This window comes from Ochlerotatus camptorhynchus, unplaced genomic scaffold (genome assembly GCF_037179485.1).
Source record: "Ochlerotatus camptorhynchus isolate MF236.1 unplaced genomic scaffold, CSIRO-AGI_Acam_v1.1 ptg000056l, whole genome shotgun sequence".
Classification (NCBI taxonomy): Eukaryota; Metazoa; Arthropoda; class Insecta; order Diptera; family Culicidae; genus Ochlerotatus; species Ochlerotatus camptorhynchus.
Genome location: NW_027040546.1, coordinates 605560 through 628889, shown reverse-complemented (window position 1 = coordinate 628889; position 23330 = coordinate 605560). Strand labels below are relative to the sequence as shown.

General features: G+C 37.5%; 1 protein-coding gene across 3 annotated transcripts in view; it reads right to left on the bottom strand.

Moving 5' to 3' along the window:
- Dop1R1 (Dopamine 1-like receptor 1) overlaps nt 1–23330 on the bottom strand; it is a 674358-nt gene that overhangs the window by 45486 nt on the left and 605542 nt on the right. For all 3 annotated transcript variants that reach the window (XM_065239581.1, XM_065239580.1, XM_065239582.1), the window contains exon 5: nt 9588–9842. In XM_065239581.1, the coding sequence (XP_065095653.1) occupies nt 9588–9842 (255 nt within the window). The remainder of the gene's footprint in view (nt 1–9587; nt 9843–23330) is intronic.

The window sequence follows — 23330 nt, the reverse complement described above, 5'->3', positions numbered from 1 at the left end:
TTTTTCGGGTTGGAAAATTTCTCGACTTCCCTGGGCATAGAAGTATGATTGGACTTGCCACACAATTATACCAATGCAAAAATGGTACAGGCATCGAAAGCTCTCAATTAATAACTGTGGAAGAGCATCTAGAACACTAAGTTGACAGCACGCAATAAGCTAATATGCGATATGCAATAAGCTTTAAATGCGAAGAAGAAGAAGAAGAAGAAGAAGAAGAAGAAGAATAAGAAGAAGAAGAGAAATTCAGAGAACTCCATAAAAATCAGTAAAGTTCCGTGCACTTTAGACTAATTTCGAATACTTCAGTGATGTTCCAAGAACCTAACGGAATAATCGAAGCGATCAGAGAAATTTCAAAAACTTCAGGAAGGTTCCGATACCTACAAACTCCAGAAAATTTGGTAAGATAAAAGATCATTAAATCACTGGACATTTCCTGCTCAACCTGATACCTTGAAATATATCGGAGACATAAGTTGTTGAACTGTTGAAGATCTTAAGATTAATATCTGATAAGCCTGCGTGTCAAGTGATCTGCGCATGTGCCAAATGGGGTGCCCCTTTCGGGACTACCGGGACTGTAAACGGGGAGATCTACATCAAGGAGTGTCTACAGAAGCGACTGCTTCCTCTGTTGAAGCAACACGAGGGCCCTTCGATCTTCTGGCCGGATCTAGCTTCGTGTCTGGAGTAGTATGACACCAACGGGGTCAATTTCGTTCCCAAGGACATGAACCCCCCCCCCCCCCCCTCAACGCACCGGAACTAATGGCCATCACAACATTACTGGGCTATTATGAAGCAGGCACTACGGAAGCTTCCCAAGGAGGTCAAATCTGAGGAAGATATGAAGAAACAGTGGGTTTCCGTACAGAAGAAGCTGCAGCCAGATGTTCTACAGAACCTAATGAGTGGAGTTAAGCGTAAGGTGCGAGTGTACGGTTATGGTATTGAAGTTGAATGAAATAAATATGGCAAAAGCTTACTAATGGGTTATATTTTATTGTCTGAAAGTTTGCAAAGGATCGGTCAACTAAATAATTTTCTGCAGCGTTTTTCCGTGATTCAATTCGATGTGGGACACCCTTTACTGAAAACTCAGCGGTTTAAAAACGCAATCAAATTTTACCGACTCTGGTAATCTAATCACTGGTATGTAAAGTCCCTGTATCACTCGATTGCGAGTTAGATCTCATTAATTGTAGCATAGCTGCGCAAATATCTGTAAATATAGCTTCTTCTTCGGTTTCCAAGGAAACCATGAAATTTCATTTGCCTCAGTACAATAAATCAAACATGCCATGGTGGCTATGCTGCAGCATCAGGAAGCTCCCAACTGAATTTTCGGTAATAGTATATCGCTTGGAAAAAGGGTCTATCCAATAAAAAAAAATGATCAAATTTCTCGAAGCTCACCACGTCCGGCATTGGCATGTTGCCCTTGGGGTTTCCTTCCCTCCACTCGAGCGAGGAACAGTATACCATAACAATAAACATTCTCGCAGTTAATTTTCACACACACACCTGATGAAATGTAAAACTTATCGAGCAGTTGGCCCGGAACGATCCATCATGCATGCGTGCACATCAGAGAGGAAGCGACGGACTTTTGGATAGGTTTACTGCCGAACAATCAAACTGCGTCGGTTGCTATAGAGTAGCGGATCGCAATAAACAAAGAAAAGGTACAGGAATGCATGAAATGGCTTTATTGTCTCTTTGGTATATCTGTTATGTTCATTCCATGCTCAAGGGAAGGTGAACGGAAAGAATGCATCGAGGTTACACGGCCGATGAGAGTAACTCAGTAACAACTGAGTTGAATTCAACTCAAAATTGCAACAAGTGAGGTTTCTCAGTGAGTGAGTACAGTTTCCCTCACTTTTCCGGGAAAAACTGCTTGTATATGAGGACAAAATACCAACATTTTACTCAATCTAGAAGTATACTAATAGACTGCGTGATATATCTCTCGGTTTCCCTCATATTCATATTCATATACTCATTCTTTGAGGAACCGCTCTTTTTTGCAAATTTGAGTCAAACTCGGATCAAGTCTGAGTGAATATCGTGAATGGTCGTGTATCTTTTTATGTGTTTTACTCGAAGAAAATTGAGTAGCACCCGATCCCTGGATACAGCTGCTACAGCTTCTACATCTGAAAGCAAACTGAGGCGCTAGCCTATTATAAAGTTTCAGATCACCAGTTACAGTTGCTACACAGAGAAAAAATACCCTAATTTAAGTTATTTTTACTTAATTTTGAGTTTTGCATCCCACTCTCACTTTTTGTTGTTGTCAAAAACGGAACGAGAGATTCGATTTTCTTATGACTATAGTTCAATAAGCTAGTGAGTATATGAGATATTCTCAAATTTGAGTCAATTGAACTTAATTTTTGGTAGAAAATACTCACGAGTATGTAATTATTTTTGCCGTAGTCAAATGTAATGCTTTGTTCAGACTGGAGAGTTATAACATGTTATAACCAGGGTGGCCAGACCTACCGATTTATAGGTAGTCCTACCGATTTTCGGGATGCCTACCGATTCACAGACAAAAGGTTAAAAACTACCGATTTTTCACTATTCCTACCGAGAATCACAGATTTTTAGTAATCTTGAAAAATATTCAATACTTATGTGCTGTTTTCCTTGTAGTCAGAATAAGCATTTGAATTAGAAATATTGATTTCAACACGTTTAAAGCAGAAGAACTGAAGGACAGTACCCCCCGCTCACAAAGGTTTCAAGTATCGGGAAAGCCTTCTTCAGATGGCCTACCGATAACTACCGATAAAAGTTTTGAGAAGCTACCGATAATGAAACAAATAATCTGGCCACCCTGGTTACAACGGTTGTCAACTAATTGCAACACATAAACCACCATCAAGATAGCGCTATAACATGTTATAACTCTCTAGCCTGAACGTACTATAAACTACTATGAGCGGTTTTCTGAAAATTAGCTTATTTAACGGAACATGGAAGTGAAAAGAACTTAATTTTGGGTAATTTTTCGGTTCCGTGTATACTCTGAGGATGATTGGAAGATTTCCGTAAAAACTCAACGTTGATGTCGCCACTGCATGATGATGATAATGTTGACAGACTGCATATAAAATTCGTGAAAATTAGCATTAAATCATAATTTTCATCAAGCCTGCGTGAAATCCTTCCAATATAACATTCGAATTGAAGAAGAAAACGTTTTTACGATCAGACTGATGTGCATCTTTGACTTTTCCAGGTGAACTTTCATACGATATATTCATTTCATTTCACAGCTCCATCAATGTTGCATCATAAATATGATGGTAAACAGAAGGAAATTGCTCAATTACCCAAAATAAAGATGATTTGTCATCTTGTTAACAATTTATAAACCATCTAGCACCATTTTATAGTATGATGCGTGTCGAGTAAATCAAGTTCCGTTGCATTTTCCGTCGAAAATTGTGAGTATCAATATGTTTACCTAAAAAAGGCCAAAATGCACATTTATTGAATATTGGCGTCCTTAACAACTAATTCTCTATTACCAACAGCATGATACAACCATTCCTAAGAAAATTAACTTAATTTGCACTTTCATCTTAGTGAAAATCACACATATTTACCATTTTAAGAAAAATACAGCTGCGCAGGAGGTAACCTCTCCCTGTGGGTGCAAACTTGTTATGCATAATTTTCCATGAAAACATCTCCGATCCATACCGAAATAATAACAGTTAGTTTGCAAACACGTTTTCTTACACGATTCAAGCAAAAGTTTCCACGGGAAATTATTAGTTTTTCTTTATGGACCGATTTGCCCTAAACATCGTCTGCTTTACTTGGAGAATTTGAAAACTATCCTCCTTCTAGTAGTTCTCACTTCGAAATGTAGGTGGCGAAAGCTTGGAAAAGTTTCACTGCAAGACGCCAATTATAATCCAAGGGGGATGACGGCTTTAATGCGAGTGTCTCTTTAGCTGAGATTTACTCAGAGTAACTCTGATTTGCTCTGAGCTGCATCGGAAAAAAGGAAAGAACATGGCATATCGTACATTTGAAAAGGGCTTATAATCAAAATGTAACCAAATCGGTTTTTAATACCATACAACAGCACCGCTTGCTAATCGTGAAGGAATGTTGAAAATGAAGAATGAATAACTCATTTTTCAAATCGGTCGAATAAAGAAATTTTACGAATCATTCATTGGCCCGCACCAAGGCCCGCACGCTAAATTTGGCCAACCATGTATTATTTGGGTGTTGTGTCCTGAGATACCGATATTATTGTCATACTGAACTGTTCAAATGATAAAAAAAACTTCGATTTTCTTATATGGAAATAGAAATAGACAGATTATTTACAATCCATTTAAGAAAATTAAAATAATTTCAAATGATTTTAAGGTGATACTCTAAGGAAGCCTTACACGCTAGCTTGAAAGTACCCATTAATGAGTACAAATTTATCAATTTTATAGAAAAGTGGCTTAACTCATTTAATGTGTAAAACCGGCTTTACTCATTAATGAGTATTCAAGGAATACTTCAAAAAATGAGTACTTTTGACCCTTAATGTTTATTCTATACATGAGTAGAAAGTACCCATTTTATTTAAAATTTTGCTTCATAGGGCACCCTGTCAACAGAGATATAACCAAGAGATACATTGTGAAAAAAAAACAAATTTAAAGGATTGAAACTCTTTACATTGTATATTGATCATCAACGATTGCAATTAAATTTTGTTTGTTGAATTTACGACTAAAAGGGCGGAAAACCTCTCCAGAGTTCCATCCACGTTCTTAATACCGTAGCTGAAAAAATTCACCTGGCGGAAGCTTCTCCCTGAAAAATTAATTGAAATATTGTGCTCAATGGCCTGCACCATCCGATCACGATTCCGATGTGTCGGTTGCAGCTCATGCAGTTTTCTCAGGATGATCAGCAACAAATGAATGTTCTGACAGTTTTCGTAATGGATGATGCCATCGAATGGGTCCGGTACCTTGTGATAGTGAACTTCTTCGAAGATCTCTGCAAACCTGAAACGAAACACATTATTAGAACGATTGTTATGAATATCGTACTTCTATATAATCCCTACCTTGTAACAACTAGCTGTGCCGCTCTTTCCATAGTTGGAAAACTCACGATAACTCCCGAATACGTTAAAATTACTCCTGATATGCAAAAATGGCGTCTCTTTTTTGCATTGAAATATTAATGAATTTTTTACCCATTTCTATTTCAAGCGGATATTCTCAAAAATGAATAAAAAGTATACATTTTTCATTTTGTAAAAATACCCCTTTTTTGACAGCTTAGAATAAATTGAAAAATGAGTACAAGGTTCTCATTTATTGGGTACTTTCAAGTTAGCGTGTAGCGTGAAACTTCAAAGGCACAAATTTCAGCTTCCACAAAACATACAAATTTGAAATTGCTACTCTCTGTTTGTAGTAGCACAGCAAACAAGGAGTAGCAATTTCAAATTTGTATGTTTTGTGCAAGCTGACATTTGTGCCTTTAAATTTTCACGCTAAGGCTTCCTTAGAGTATCACCTTAAAGGCCAATAAAAAGACAGAGATTATTTAACTAGGTAATCCATTTTCTGGTTTGTTAACATTTTGGTTGAAGACCCTTTTCAAATGTTACGCGAGATATTGTCGTTTGTGGTTTCCTCCGAGGGGGGTGACATATCTAAATGTCAATTATAGATACTCAAAAAATCTCACACTAGCGAATCAATCTTCGAAAAATTTTGTTTGATTTCTCGCATCTATTTGCCTCGCGCATCATATTTTTTGAAGGAAATCTTCAGAATCGCCATCAATCTTCTTTCTATCTACTCAGCGTGCGCGTAGCTAACCACAGCAAAACACAATGTTTCCTGCATCGTAGATAGAGTCGCCCCCTTCTGTTTCCTCTTCCGCTTACATGCTTGACAAATAAAAAACGTCGAACGGATTCATGTCAATGTTGTTCATTTGGCAAATTGTCACTCCCAACACAGTTTACCCATTTTTGGGTATGTTCAGTTTTGATCGATCTGGATCGATTCTACTCCAATTTAGGTAGTTTTGAAATAGCGTGTATTGCGAATTTGTTTATTATCGTGAAACCGAACTTTTTGTCAGCTAAATCTATTGTCTTACTCTCAAATTTACGTCAACGGAACGCAAACGGATCTAATGTGGATGGCCCTTTAAGCGGCCATATTTTTGATGCTATCATCTGCTCTTGTATCTTTGCTTATAACACGATTATCTGTCCATTTCCATCATGTATACGTCAGGCGGGCCGTATTTAAAGAAGGACCGTGATCTTGCCTACTGTCAAACGTATAGGATTGATATGGGATTGCCAGCCTCCTGGTTTATTTGACCTGTTCCCATCGGTCCTCCGATATTGAGGATAAATTATTCTGCATCTCGATTCGGATTTTAGTATTCAAGACTGTTAAAATCATCCACTGTGAAATATAAGTCATCGGCTGTTGTTTGTTATGAACATTTCAAAATGTCTTAAGCGAACCTTAAGCTCAAATTGATGTCCAGAAATTAATAAGACCTTTTGCAAAAATCCACTAGCAATGAGAAGGTTCGCTCAGAGAGTAAGAGAATTTGTCAGAGTAACTCAAGATTGCTCTAAATTTGTCACTGTCCCCCTCGTTATAATCATATAGAAATCGAGAGAAGTGGAAATAATTCGCTTTCGGTGCATATTCAGGTCAAAAAAGTGAACGCCATCTTAAATAAGTAAGTCAGGGACTTTGTCGTTGAGTTTTTCCCGGAGATAATTGTTAAACAAGTACAATTAAAAAAAATGTTTTTTCACCATACAGTTTTACCTGCTTTACTACCATGAGCCAAAGAGAAAGAGCCAATAAATTCAAATTTGAGAGAGAACATTTGCTCTCACGACCTCAATCTGTCAACATGCCATGAGCAAGGGGTAATCAACTCTGAACACTGTGCCGAAACACATCACGACACACGGTTAGGGCACACTTTAACAAGTATGACACAAAATATAATATACAACGGTTGTTTGCTATCGTCGTTCCAATAATTGCTAAGGTTTCGCTTTTTGCTGACAGTCGTCGAACTTCACTTCAGGATGAAATTGACACACCATCGGACTAAAGGATTGGTTTTCGGATTAGCAGAAAAACAAATACTTTGCTCGGATTTCCAATTCCCTGCAAGAGTTGTCAAATAAATAAATACCAGCGCCAAGATCATCACCAGCAACAGCAATAGCTAGGTCACTCTCAGGGTCATCCACTTTAGCAACGAACACTTGCTTGGCGTTTCCGCTGTAGCTTCCAATATCGGTAATCACGGTTCGCATGGGTCAATGACACAGGGTGGCCAGATACATAGCGTCATACAAATCAGGTACCTTCCTCCCGGATGAGCGATCTACGGCACCACTAGTCACTCACCTTGGTTAAATAATCTGAATTATTTCAATAAATATTATGATACCCAATTGAACATTCTTAGACAATTTATTAGATTAGGCTTTCTGTAAAACAAATTATGCACATTTTGACAACCTGAACCCGATCCTTAGCCCTTCAAACTTTTCCCTTGGCATACAACAGAACCACATTCGGCACCTCAAAAGTTGTTCACCTGAAGTAAACCCAATTTTTTATTTTTTTTGCAAAATCCCCACTAGTCTTCAAATAGCCGCCCTCCGCTTGCAGTTGATTGAAAAATTTCACCGCCGCCTCGCAGTTGCTATTGTTGTCAGACTGCTTCAGAACCGAGTTGATTACCTCTTGGGGGTGTGCTATTTTGTGTGCAGAATTTGTAAAAAAGGAGGGACTTCGATAATTAATCTAAATGCATACCAGACATGACTGCAAAATCCTTTGTGAACAATCAACGTAAAACAGATTATACGTAATTTTCGATAGATGTCACCGTCAGGGTGCCTTCCATTCATTTTGACTAAAAAAATGTTTTAAGAAATTATGGAATAATAAGATATTATGAAAATATTTTGATTATGTAAACAACAAGAAAAGATTGTTAAGTTTGTGTTTGACACATATTACCTGCCAATTTTGCTACATGAGAGTCGCAATAAGCGATTTTGTAATTTATCTCACCCACTCTTCGCTCTTCACTCTTCGCGAAGAGGCGATCAGAAAAACGCTCATTGTGACTCTGTCAAAGCTAAATTTGCAGTTTTGTTGTGTGAAACACAAACTTTACAATTCATATTACTTACACATACAAAATATCATCATAATATCTTATTATTCAATAATTTCATAAAACATGTTTAGTCAAAATGAATGGAAGGCGGTCGCCGTAAACAACAGTAGTGACATCTGATGGAACATGAATGCCGAAGCTTGACAAAATGATTAATTAGGGAGAAGCAACCGCGGGTGGTCAATCATGCTCATTCTCATAATCCTACATTTCACTCATGCTAGTCAATCACAGTGTGGTTAACATGACATTATATGCCATGAAATTATATCTCATAATGTGCTATTAAAGAGACACATCTATAATATTTAGTTGAAAGCATATGTAACACTGGGAAGTACTCTTTCCATCAAGCCAGATCTATTTTCACTCAAGTGTGAATAATGGCTTTTTTACACCAAAACAAGCCCAAATTCACGGTCACAAGTTAATCACGGAAAGTAGTCCTGACCCGCTTCTATAAGTATGTATCACATTTTCATCCATGCTATCAACTTGAGTAGATCTAGTTGTTAGCAAGCATATTAAACAAATTGATAATCAGCACCGTAAAATTTTGACAACCCACAAGTGCGGAAGTGATGAGACGATACAGCAGCCCTCGGGGGTTAGATCCCAATCAACTCAACGACGCGCCGTAAAGCATCCCCGATAGTCGTTATGTTTTAAATTTACGACCATTTCACTTTGCTCTGCTGCTGATGCTGCCGTCATGCTCACTCCTTGTTTCTGAATCCGAGGACTTACGAGGTCGATGATGGAGGTGGGATGTAAATTTTCCACTACAACACGCCTTTGCAAGGCTCTGGTTCGGCTTCGGCTCATGTAGGACCCTTGTAAGCTTATCGGCAGGCGTGTCGGAGTATGCTAAATGGGGAGACGTGAGGCGAGATCTGAAATCCCGAAGACAAGGGTTTTAAATCAAGGCATCATCCTCCCGGTCCGGAGCAGAAGATTCGAAAGGACGGGAAAATCTCGATGATTAAACTTGTCTGTTGGCTCCGGAATGAAACTGTGAGACTAGGTCCGGCTATGGTTGGCAAACAATGAATGGTCCGTAATTGGAAGATTAGATTTATAGCAACTAATCTCCGGCAGCTCAAGATGAGCAGGGGCAACAATAATAACGGGAACATCAACCGGGTCAGGTTGCCAATTATCTGCCTACAAACTTTCATTATAGTAGTATTAATAATGGGATCACTACACAAACTGTGAACAACTGTGAAGCAAATGCGTGATAGTGGAAATTACTGGAATTAGAAAATGTCGAGTCAGTCTGCTGGAGCGGAAGCAGCTATTATCCTAACTGGTAGCAATAAATCATCCCGGAATTCGAGCTGATGGACACTCACCTGCAGTAGATACCGATCATTACTATACAAGGTACGTAGAAACTTATACAACTAGAAACGACGGCATAGGTGGGCGTCAGGTCCAGGGCGCACGTTTCGTACTTGACGCCGTTGATGATGAGCGAGGTGTCCGTTTCGTCTCGCTTGTCCCGGTGGAGATCGAGCGAGATCGGCACGAACGAGACCAGCGCCGCCAGCAGCCAGATGACGACAATCGTCCCGATGGCAACCCGCCGCGTTACCCAGCGGCCGTATCTGCGGGAACGGGAGAGAAAATGACATGGAAAATGAAAACATACGCAAACGAGAAAAAAAAAGGTAATTATTAACTGGGGATAAATTTCAGATTGCAATTACTTTTTAATGAGTAAACGAGGAGGGATTTATAAATTCATTTCCGCTTCTTCGAATCCATTAAACTGAGCAACATGGCCGGCTGTGGAATGGGATTTGGGTACGAATTGATTGAGGTGTTGTTGTTTTTTTTCGGTTGTTAATTTTATCAACATGGTTTTCTGCTGCTATGAATGGTGTACCATGTTAACGTTTTTTTTATCACTAATAGCATTCAATTGCCAAATGATCCGCTATGGGTTCCTAGAACATTATCCAACGATGTATACGACGATATTGCTGAAATCAGGTCTTGTTTTGCAGTATTTATTCTTATTTATTACACATCGATTTATTTGCCTGCACAGCTTCACGCATAGATTTAAATCCACTTTCAGCTGCTATTTAAATTTTTCAGTTGTCAATGATTCTACTATTCAATTGTTCAATTTTCGATTGCTCGATTGTTTAATTCATAAGTACAATTTTTGGTTACTCCATTTTCGGAGGGTTTTGAATATTGAATTCCGAAAAAAAAGAAATTACAAATTAGGATTTCGGGTTCTTTCCATCTTCACGGAAAAGCTAGAGAAAGTCAAATGATTACTCCCGAAAATTGATTCAAGTGCAATAATCAGTCGCATTTTTTGAAAGCTATCATGATAGCGATTCCCATTGAACTTCACCCCCTAAGCTCATCCGGCTCCTGAAAAACTGTCAGCAAACCACGACCTCATTTTGCTGAATACTGATGCAGGGCTTATCGATCGCCCCAGTAATCAAAGCTCCCACATTGAGTATATCAAGCTGAACAATGCATCAGGTCCTAAGTAACATTGACAGATTCTTTTCGTCGACTTTCTTTTTCTCCTCACGGCCATGTGCTATTATCTAGCTTCTAATACGACAAGAAACGGTTCTGTACCCAAGTTATCAACGAAAGAGAAAGTCGATGAAGAGAATCGATCAATGTTACTTAGGACCTAATTCATTGTTTAGCTTGATATACGTAGGTGGTAGAAACGTATCCGAACACAACTTGCATTGGCGAAGCAACGATTACATAGTCTCCATAGAATGGCATCCGGGAATGGAAAAACTTTGTCATCATCACCCACCGGGTGCCGTCACTTATCGTATTTTGCCACGATAGATGTGTGCATACGTTTGAAACATCTATTTTTAAACAACGAGCAACGGAGCCCCCTGGAGGCCGGAAGGCTAGAAACAGTTTTCCACATGGTAAAATTGACACCCGTAGAACAATTCAATCGATACCGCGTCCGCTGGGGTGTGGGTACTTGGAGAAAAACCGCGGAATAAAAATTGTCCACCGTGCAAGCGAAAAAAGAGACGTGGATGAAACACCTGGGAAAACTGATTGCAATTCTCCTACTCTGCACCCTTAATGAAAAGTTAATAGAACGCAGATCATTACACACCCCATTGTCGTTTCGGAATTGAATGCGACTCCATAAAGGTCCTTTTTGTGTGGTATTAAAAACAACATCGCGTCCTCCCTGTCACCGACTGACCCGTTTTGTTATGTTTCCATTCAATCACTTCATTAAGGCCCCCGTCTGGAAGTATTATTGATATTATTCCCTTGCTGGAATTTTTTAGAACATCTAGGAAAACCCGCAAAAATGAGCTGGAAAAATAAGCTAATCGAAAAATCGAAGCACACTACGTTCTAGCATAACTTTCTGGCAAGATGATAGTTGGAAAATTTTTGGGAAAATCCAACCCACAAAAAAACTGGGTTGTTTTTCCGACATGAAGACCACCCAATTCCGGCCACGTGATTGCATAGGTGTAGACACCATGTTCTATCTTTCCCCTCTGATAGCTCGTGATCTTTATTCTAAAGTACCAGATAATTATATACTAGAAGATTCGTGAGAATGTCAGGAATCTTTTGGTGTAATCCAAAGTACAATTTTCCGACTTTCCTCGCATCGTTTTTCCATTTTCATTTCATGCATACCATTTTCCCGATATACCGGTACATGGCGAACAAGGCATGGGAAAGAAAAAAAACTGTACTAAACACGAATGCGCGCGAGGAGCTTTCGGCTCACATGATTTTTGCGGACGGCTGACTGAAGCATGCGAATAGTGGTGTCGTATGTTTAGCAAAATATAATTCAAGTTGTTGATAATGAAAAAGGTCATCAAGAAATAAAATGCCTTTCCCTACATCCTCCATTTCACATAGTGTTCTCTGCAGGTCGATGAAACTAGCTAGGTTACTTGTGTTTTCTTTGTTTGGAGTAAACATATAAATATTGTTTGGGAAGCAATACAAGCAATAAGCAAAATATCCTCCCACTTTGATATTGACTATATAATCTACACATAAGGTATTATTGATTTCCGTATCTAGGAATCACATTCAAAACTTCATATGGTATAATTGCCAATACCTCAAAAAGCTCCGCGATGCGGATAGAGTCCCCATTGACGGTGTGATTTGTTGTAAGATGTAGATCTCACCGAGCTGATTCAATTAATAATTACGATATTACAGCCGATAATGACAAGACTTTGCTATGATGAGTTCTGAAACTTTGCATAACTTATATCAGCAGAAAAAAATGCATCAGTTAGTTACAACATAGGCAATTGCTTTATTCCAAATGTCAGTAACATTTATTGATAAAGTGAAAACGTGATAATTATATACTATACTCAACTGTTGTAAAAAATTAATGCTTCGTTCAGAGTTGGGCACAGTTTAGTTAATCCACTAGGAATATTTTCGATAGCAATTATCGCTTCCGCTAATTTTTTAACCGATATAAAAAAATCAGAGCAACCTGTATTTTGAGACATTCATGATTATAATTTATAAATTTTACACTAAAAGACTCCTGAAATCAAGAGCAAATTTTCATTATGTCGTAAGTAACATTCGCACCGATCCGAGAAAAATAAAGTTTTGTTTTGATGACCGAAAAGTTATTCCTATTTCCAATTAAACACATATAATCTCATAGTGATAGCAATGTTTAACATATTCAGCCGGGTTTTAATCATACAAAGGCAAATCGCTAGCTTCCATGCTAAGAAATACTGGTTTTTGAGTCAAAAGTTATTATACGTCGTTTGGTGGCCCCTATTGCTACTTAAGTCAAAGTGTATTTACCAGGATATTCGGGAGAATTATCAATTACGTCTCCTTACGTGCAGCCCATTCATCATTTTAGGACCACCGAAATCATCTTAGCAACAAACAGTTCGATTTATTCACTTTAATAATGAGAAAGCGAAACGACGAACGTACACTTTTCACGGGTTTCTCAGAGCTGTTACTTAAGTCAAACTGCATATCCATAGAAATTGGGTGACTTAAGTAACATCGAAAACTATTTTGATCGGAAGGTGATTACGTCAAAAAGCAATTTGACTGGTAAATAAATTTAAAAATGGGATTTGATCCTATATTCGGACAGTATATAGTGTAATAGCAGGAGAATCGATTGACACTGATAGCTCGACTTTGTTTACCTTTGTTACATTCGACGTAATGAAAATTTGCTCTTGAAATAATGTTGGAATGAAAATGGTTAGCAACTATCGGTTATCGTTACCTCCCGATAATCACATTATCATTTTATTGTTTAGCGATTATCGAATTATACTGACGCATTATCTGTCATAGAAGTAATAGTAATAGTTTTTGGTTTGTTTGACAAACCTCGGTAACTTTATATAGATAGTGTAACAGTCAACTTCCGGCAGATATGAAAAGCGACAATTACTTGCGACTACGATGCATATCATTCTCATGAGAAGTGATCATCCCTACTTTCAGAAGAAAGAAATATTTATTTGCTTCGCGAAGAACGTCCTCAGCTTAGCGTACACTACTGTTCATAAATGTGGGGTTCCCTTGATGTTTCACTATCATGTATCTCTCATATCTAACATCAGCGAAAAGGTACTTTACAACATTATTCTAGAAAGTTGCAAAGATTATCATCAACATTTATTCATGGCAAGATGGACCAACCATGGTCTTAGCCGTCATCAGACAACAGCAAACAAAAAAAAAAAAAAACATTTATTCATCATATCATTTTATCCTTCATTTCCACATCAAGGTCAGATAGGCTAGGTGATGTAGACCTTAATTTTTCATTTATGTGTTCCCGAACTTATCCTTGGTAGTGTACGAACAGAAACAGTGCAATGACGTGTACTAAAACCGAATATGAGCAACAGTTGTTCGTATTTTTGATTTTCATAAACCGGACCGACACATCGATCAGTTTCAGTCTACAGCATGATGTGCTCCTCGTCAGTCGGGAGTACGTAGACTTGGAAGTATGATGGTCAGCATTCTTATGTTGAACCGGCCTTCCCCGATACTGCGCCTTGAAGGATGTTTCTTATGGCCATTTCTGAGATCAGAAAATATTTTCCAGGTTTCCGAGAACGCCAACTAACCAACTCCAGTGATATGTAAGAAAAAAAAACCCGTGGTTTCAATACCTACATGTGGTGTTCAGCATTTTCACGGAGAAGCTACCTCCCCGATACTTGAAAAATTGTTCCTGTGAACATTCCTTAGATTCGGTTATATTTTTACGAGTTTTTCAAAATGCCAAGTGACCATCTTCATTCATTCAACTACCGGTGTTTTCAGTAAGAGGAATTTATCCTAAATGTGGGTTCAGCATTTTTATGGAGAACCGACCTTCCTAGATACTGAACCATGAAGTTCTTATGGCCATTCCTGAGCTCACGAAATATTTTTAAAAGTTTCTTGAAATGCTAAGGGGCCAACTTCATTGATATTTCATTTCAAATACCGGTGATTTCAGTGGGAGGAAATTTACCTAAATGTGGTGATCTTGAAATGCCGAAGGACCAACTGCATTAATATTTGACTTCATATACCGGTGATTTTAGTGAGAGAGAATGAACCTAAATGTGGTGATCAATATTTGTATGGAGTATAATTCTTTCCTTATAATGGACCTTGAAGAATAGTTCCTGCGGCCATTCCTGAGATCCTGAAATATTTTTCCGAGTTGTCAAGGGACCATCTTCAATGATATTTGATTCCCCCACATCGCTGTTATCAGTAAGAGGAAATTATCCTTTATGTGGGTTCAACTTTTTCATGGAAAACCGGAAATCCGGAAATATTTTTAGTTTTTTTGAAATGTTAACGGATGATCAACTTTATTGATATTTGACTTCAAATATATCCCCAAGGCGAACCAGCCAATGGCTGAAAGCCTTGTAAATAAAGGAAAAAAAAAAAAAAAAAAAACTTCAAATACCGGTGATTTCAGTGAGAGGAAATTTACCTAAATGTGGTAATTTATATTTGTATGGAGAATAGGTCTTCCCCTAAACTGAACCTTGAAGAAAAGTTCCTACGACCAGTCCTGGGATCCGCAATTTTTCTCCAAGATTCTTGAATATACCAGCTATTTCTACACAGCGGAATCAAATAAGTAGTGATCAATATTTTTTATGAAGTTCCTCCCTTCCCCGGTAGTGCACCTTGAAGTTATATTTCCTGTGGCCATTCCTGAGTGCTGGATTTTTTTTCAAAGTTATTGAAATGCCAAGGGACCAAGTGCAATGACATTTGAAATCAAATACCATTGATTTCAGTGAGAGGAAGTTAATCTAAATGTGTGTTCTGCATTTTCATGGTGAATAGGTCTTCCCCGATACTGTACTTTGAAAGATAGTACCTATGACTATTCCTGAGATCCGGAAATATTTTTCAGAGGTTTTGAAATGTCAAGGGACTAACATCAATGCTAATTGTATGAGTTCAAATACTGGTGTGTTCCGTAAGATAAAATCAACCTAAATGTGGGTTCTGCATGTTCATGGAATGCCGGCATTCTCCGATACTGTACCTTGACGAATAGTTCCTGGGATTCAGATATATTTTTTGAGTTTCTTTAAACACCATGAAACCAACTGCAATGATATTTGAGCTCAAATACCGCTATTTGCAATAACAGGAAATCATCCTTAATATGGGTGCAGCATTTTCATGTAGGCCTCCCTTTGCTCAGTCGGTAAAGGCGCAGCTACAAAATAAGACCATTCCTGAACGTCACTGGGTTCGATTCTCGGTCCGGTCTAGGTTTTTTGGGTTAGGAAATATATCGAGTACCCTGAGCATAGAGTATGATTGTACTTGCTACTCAATTATACAATGCAAAAATAGTACAGGCATCGAAACTCTCAACTGTGGAAGTGCATATAGAAAACTAAGTTGAGAGCACGCAATAAGCTTGAAATGCGAACAATAAGAAGAAGATTCACATGGGAAACCACCCTTTCCTGATACTGGACCTTGAAAAATAATTTCAAGGCCATTTTTGAGATCCGGAAATATATTTCCTAGTGTTGTGAAATGAAACGTGATAATCTTCAATGATTATGAATGAACACAGCAAAACATTCTGAATTTTACTGGCGATGTAAACATCCATGCATGCAAACATTCATGCATGTAAACTTCCATTTCACGTAAACTAGCAACTTGCAAGAAATGTTGTTTACAAATATGGACAGTTGCGTAGAACAAGTGGAATATTTCATGTCTCATGCATGTCTCATAAATTTACACGATCTATAATGTAAACTTGTATGATATATGACACTCCATTTATGTGCATCATAGTAACGGTTATTTTCACTACTTTTTTTAACTGTGAAGGCAATTTACATTCACGTTAATTTACCGAATTGTAGAGTTTAGCATATTCATAGAGATAATACTACGGAGCCTTCTTTAGATCAGTCCGTTTTAGCATAGTTCCATTCTGGAGGCGGCTGGGTCCGATTCCTAGTTCAGTTCGGTGGTTATTCATCTATGCAAACATTGTATACATTTACGATATTTGACAAATCTCAGCTAATCATGACATTCACTTATTACAAACAAAATTAATGAAGAAAACAATAGTACTGCAGTCCTGATTATCACCTGTGCATCGAATAACTGAGTATGATTGTACAGCTTTCTCCCGAAGAACGCATTGCCGACTGTGTTTTACCCACCGCTTTTACTCGGCGGATTTTCAACCAACCGCTCTGATTTTCTGCGAGTGGCTAGTTCTCTATTGACACTACTAACATGCAAAAAATCATACCAACTGGTTGAAAACCTGCAGAAAAAGACGTGACGTTTTTCCCCATATCATTTCCATGACATTTACTCTGGTTATGACACTATTTATTAACAAAATTGACAGACAATGTTTATAGTGTTTATCAAGTTTATCTAGTGAATATATCATGATCATCTATAATATAGTGAGCAGATGTACCTTATCAACAACAGAAAATCACCTACTTGTTAAATAAAAGCTAACTATGATCCAAAACTGCAAAGCAGGGAAAAATATTTATAAATAATTATTGATTTAAATTATTAACAACGATGGAATGGAATTGGTAATACGCCCAAGGACAGAATGTGATTTGTGGGCTCGAGTCCCGTCAACAATACCTTTTTTTTACTATTGTCTTATGCACACATTCATACCCTGCTCATCATATGTGTCTGTAAAGACTCTTGAAAGCAAATACTTTGACTTACTCCGAAGTAATTGAACTATCGTTAGAATAATGATTGATCATAATCATAATCATTAACTTAAGAAACATGGAAATTATGCAATCGCTAGAGATTGATTCGATTTTTTTATTTTTATTTAAGAGAAAATAGTGACAAAGGTACGGTACGGGCCTACGATTGAACTTACGACCTAATGCCTAGTAAACAATAACGTTTTGACAATTGAGATTCGTAAATGGATAATTTATCACAGTGTTTCATATAAAAACTATATAACAGATATATTTTAAGTATTAACAATTATTTACCAATATATTATATTTTTCAAATTATTGATGGAATAAAAGTGTTTCAAATTCCCATAGTTATCGAACGAAAGAAATTATTCCAAACAAATCTCGTATATAAGATAAAACATTTTCCTGATTGCTGTTGTTACATATTATATTAAAACACATGTTACATATACATAGTTGAAGATGCTAGTTTCAAATAACAGACTAAAGTGCCTTTTTTATACGATAGATGAGAAGATGAAAACATAGAGTTGATAAATAGTTCTGTTAGAGTACGGCAGTGTGAAACATATGATGAGCAGGGCATGAATGTATGCATGAGAAAATAGTAAAAAACAAAATATTGTTGGCGGGACTCGAGCCCACCATTCTATTCCATCGTTGTTAATAATTTAAATCAATAATTATTTATAACAGCGCCGGTGGTGTAGTGGTAAGCGTGATTACCTCTCACCCCAGCAGGCCTGGGTTCAATCCCAGTCGGCGCCGCCGGGATGTTCTGAGGCATAACATCTCTGATCACGCCTTCCTTCGGAAGAGAAGTAAAGCCGTTGGTCCCCGGTTCATGAGTTGATGGGTCAATAGGTAGGGTCCAGGTGTGGGAGCTGCCTTCCTGGTACGTCGGTAGTATTGGTGCTCAGCACGGAAAACAAGATCGACGGAAAAAACAAACCGAAGGAAAAAAAAAAATTATTTATAAATATGTTTCCCTGCTTTGCAGTTTTGGATCATAATTAGCTTTTATTTAACAAGTAGGTGATTTTCTGTTGTTGATAAGGTACATCTGCTCATTATATTATAGATGATCATGATATATTCACTAGATAAACTTGATAAACACTATAAACATTGTCTGTCAATTTTGTTAATAAATAGTGTCATAACCAGAGTAAATGTCATGGAAATGATATGGGGAAAAACGTCACGTCTTTTTCTGCAGGTTTTCAACCAGTTGGTATGATTTTTTGCATGTTAGTAGTGTCCATAGAGAACTAGCCACTCGCAGAAAATCAGAGCGGTTGGTTGAAAATCCACCGAGTTAAAGCGGTGGGTAAAACACAGTCGGCAATGCGTTCTTCGGGAGAAAGCTGTACAATCATACTCAGTTATTCGATGCACAGGTGATAATCAGGACTGCAGTACTATTGTTTTCTTCATTAATTTTGTTTGCAATAAGTGAATGTCATGATTAGCTGAGATTTGTCAAATATCGTAAATGTATACAATGTTTGCATAGATGAATAACCACCGAAATGAACTAGGAATCGGACCCAGCCGCCTCCAGAATGGATCTATGCTAAAACGGACTGATCTAAGAAAGGTTCCGTAGTATTATCTCCATGAATATGCTAAACTCTACAATTCGGTAAAGTAACGTGTATGTAAATTGCCTTCACAGTTAAAAAAAGTAGTGAAAATAACCGTTACTATGATGCACATAAATGGAGTGTCATATATCATACAAGTTTACATTATAGATCGTGTAAATTTATGAGACATGCATGAGACATGAAATATTCCACTTGTTCTACGCAACTGTCCATATTTGTAAACAACATTTCTTGCAAGTTGCTAGTTTACGTGAAATGGAAGTTTACATGCATGAATGTTTGCATGCATGGATGTTTACATCACCAGTAAAATTCAGAATATTTTTCTGTGTTTATTTGAATTCATCTATCATTGAAGATTATCACGTGTCATTTCACAACACTCGAAAATCTCAGAAATGGCCGTGAAACTATTTTTCAACGTCCAGTATCAGGAAAGGCCGGTTCTCTATAAAAATCTTCTTCTTATTGTTCGCATTTCAAGCTTATTGCGTGCTCTCAACTTAGATTTCTATATGCACTTCCACACTTGAGAGCTTTCGAAGCCGGTACTATTTTTGCATTGTATAATTTAGTAGGAAGTACAATATGATACTCTATGCTCAGGGTACTCGATATATTTTCCAACTTAAAAAAAAAACTAGACCAGACCGAGAATCGAACCCAGTGACGTCCAGGCATGGTCTTGCTTTGTAGCTGCGCCTTTACCGACTGAGTTAAGCGAGGCCTACATAAAATGCTGCACCCAAAATTAGGATGATTTCCTGTTATAGCAAATAGCAGTGTTTGAGCTCAAATATTATTGCAATTGGTCTCTTGGTGTTTCAAGAAACTCAAAAAATATATCTGAATCCCAGGAACTATTCGTCAAGGTACAGTATCAGGGAATGCCGGCATTCCATGGAAATGCAGAACCCACATTTTGGTTGATTTTATCTTACGGAACACACCAGTGTTTGAACTTATATAATTAGCATTGATGTTAGTCCCTTGGAATTAAAAAAAACTCTGAAAAATATTTCCTGATCTCCGGAATAGTCATAGGCACTATCCTTCAAAGTATAGTATCGGGGAAGACCTATTCACCATGAAAATACAGAACCCACATTTAAATTAACTTCCTCTCACTGAAATCAGTGGTATTTGATTTCAAGTGTCATTGAACTTGGTCCCTTGGCATTTCAATAGCCTTGAAAAAAAAAAAAATCCAGCGGTCAGGAATGGCCACAGGAAATATAACTTCAAGGTGTACAAAGGAGGAACTTCATAAAAATATTGATCTCTACTTATTTGATTCCCCTGTGTAGAAATAGCTGGCATTTAACCTTATATATCATTGCAATTGGTGACATTTCAAAAATCTTGGAAACATATTTGCGGATCCAAGGACTGGTCATAAGAACTTTTCTATAAGGTTCAGTATAGGGGAAGACTTATTCTCCATACAAATATAGGTAAATTTCCTCTTACTAAAATCACCGGTATTTGAAGTCAAATATCAATGAAGTTGGTTTCTTAGCATTTCAAGAAACTTGTAAAAATATTTCCGGATCTCTGAAATGGCCAACTATTTCATGGTTCAGTATCGGAGAAGGTCAGTTTTCCATGAAAAAATTGAACCCACATTTAGGATAATTTCCTCTTATTGAAAACAGCGGTGTGGGAACTCAAATATCATTGAATGGTCCCTTGATAACTCGGAAAAATACTTCAGGATCTCATGAATGACCTTAGGACCTATTATTCAAGGTTCACTATCAGGGAAGGCTGGTTCTCTGTTAAAAATGCTGAACCCACATGGAGGTTAATTTTCTCTCACTGAAATCACCGGCAGTTGAACATAAATATCAAAGAATATGGTCACTTGGCCAGGGTTACTTCCACTCACTTCGCTATAATTTTTTTTTTTTTCGTGATTATGAAATCATTGGATGCTTTTATGAAAGTTTGTACTTGTCAGAAGCAAGAAGAGGTTGGAAGGTATGTATTTGACACATAAAACCTGTCAATTTCGCTTTCAGTGCGTCACAATCAGCGAATTTATGACTCGTGAGCGTTCACTCAGAGTGAGCGCTCACGAATCGTAAAATCGCGGATTGTGACGCACTGAAAGCAATAATGAAAGGTTTTATGTCTCAAACACCTAGTTTACAACCTTATCTTGTGACTTACAACTATTTACTATCATTATAATATCTAATGATTTCATAATTTCGAAAAACAATTTTTTATAGCAAGTGAGTGGAAGCAAGCCTGCTTGGCATTTCGAAAAACTCGTAAAAAAAAAAATCTGAATCTATGGAATGTTCACAGGAACAATTTTTCAAGTATTGGGGAGGTAGCTTCTCCGCGAAAATGCTGAACACCACATGAAGGTACTGAAATCACGGATTTTATTTTCTTACATATCACTGGAGTTGGTTAGTTGGCGTTCTCGGAAACCTGGAAAATATTTTCTGATCTCAGAAATGGCCATAAGAAACATCCTTCAAGGCGCAGTATCGGGGAAGGCCGGTTCAACATAAGAATGCTGACCATCATATTTCCAAGTCTACGTACTCCCGACCGACATGTGTAGAGAGGAGCACATCATGCTGTAGACTGAAACTGATCGATGCGTCGGTCCGGTTTATGAAAATCGAAAATACGAACAACTGTTGCTCATATTCGGTTTTAGTACACGTCATTGCACTGTTTCTGTTCGTACACTACCAAGGATAAGTTCGGGAACACATAAATGAAAAATTAAATTCTACATCACCTAGCCTATCTGACCTTGATTTGGATATGAAGGATAAAATGATATGGTGCATAAATGTTGATGATATCAGGCGTAACATTTGATAACGGCACAAAAATTTTTGTAAACACAAGTTTGTAAGGCCCTTTACACGTGAACCGAAGTACGCCCACGTAATCCAACAACATCATCGGCTGGGGGACACTTTCTCCTTTCCGATAATTGTATTGGTTTGCGTGGGCGTACTTCGGTTCGCGTGTAAAGGGCCTTACAACTTTTGTTTACAAAAGTGTTTGTGCCGTTATCAAATGTTACGCCTGATATTCTTTGCAACTTTCTAGAATAATTTTGTAAAGTACCTTTTTGCTGATGTTAGATATGATAGATACATGATAGTGAAACATCTAGGGAACCCCACATTTATAAACAGTAGTGTACGCTAAGCTGACGACGTTCTTCGCGAAGCAAATAAATATTTCTTTCTTCTGAAAGTAGGGATGATCACATCTAATGAGAATGATATGTATCGTAGTCGCAAGTAATTGTGGCTTTTCATATCTGCCGGAAATTGACTTGACTATCTATATAAAGTTGCCGAGGTTTGTCAAACTAACCAAAAACTATTACTATTACTTCTATTACAGATAATACGTCAGTATAATTCGATAATAGCTAAACAACATTATTTCAGGAGTCTTTTAGTGTAAAAATTATAAATTATAATCATGAATGTCTCAAAAAACAGGTTGCTCTGATTTTTTATATCACTTAAAAAATTAGCGGAAGCGATAATCGCTATCGAAAATGTTCCTTGTGGATTAACTAAAATGTGCCCAACTCTGAACAAAGCATTACCTTTTTACAACAGTTGAGAAATGTTTTCACTTTATCAATAAATGTTACTGACATTTGGAATAAAGCAATTGCCTATGTTGTAACTAACTGATGCATTTTTTTCTGCTGATATAAGTTATGCAAAGTTTCAGAACTCATCATAGCAAAGTCTTGTCATTATCGGCTGTAATATCGTAATTATTAATTGAATCAGCTCGGTGAGATCTACATCTTACAACAAATCACACCGTCAATGGGGACTCTATCCGCATCGCGGAGCTTTTTGAGGTATTGGCAATTATACCATATGAAGTTTTGAATGTGATTCCTAGATACGGAAATCAATAATACCTTATGTGTAGATTATATAGTCAATATCAAAGTGGGAGGATATTTTGCTTATTGCTTGTATTGCTTCCCAAACAATATTTATATGTTTACTCCAAACAAAGAAAACACAAGTAACCTAGCTAGTTTCATCGACCTGCAGAGAACACTATGTGAAATGGAGGATGTAGGGAAAGGCATTTTATTTCTTGATGACCTTTTTCATTATCAACAACTTGAATTATATTTTGCTAAACATACGACACCACTATTCGCATGCTTCAGTCAGCCGTCCGCAAAAATCATGTGAGCCGAAAG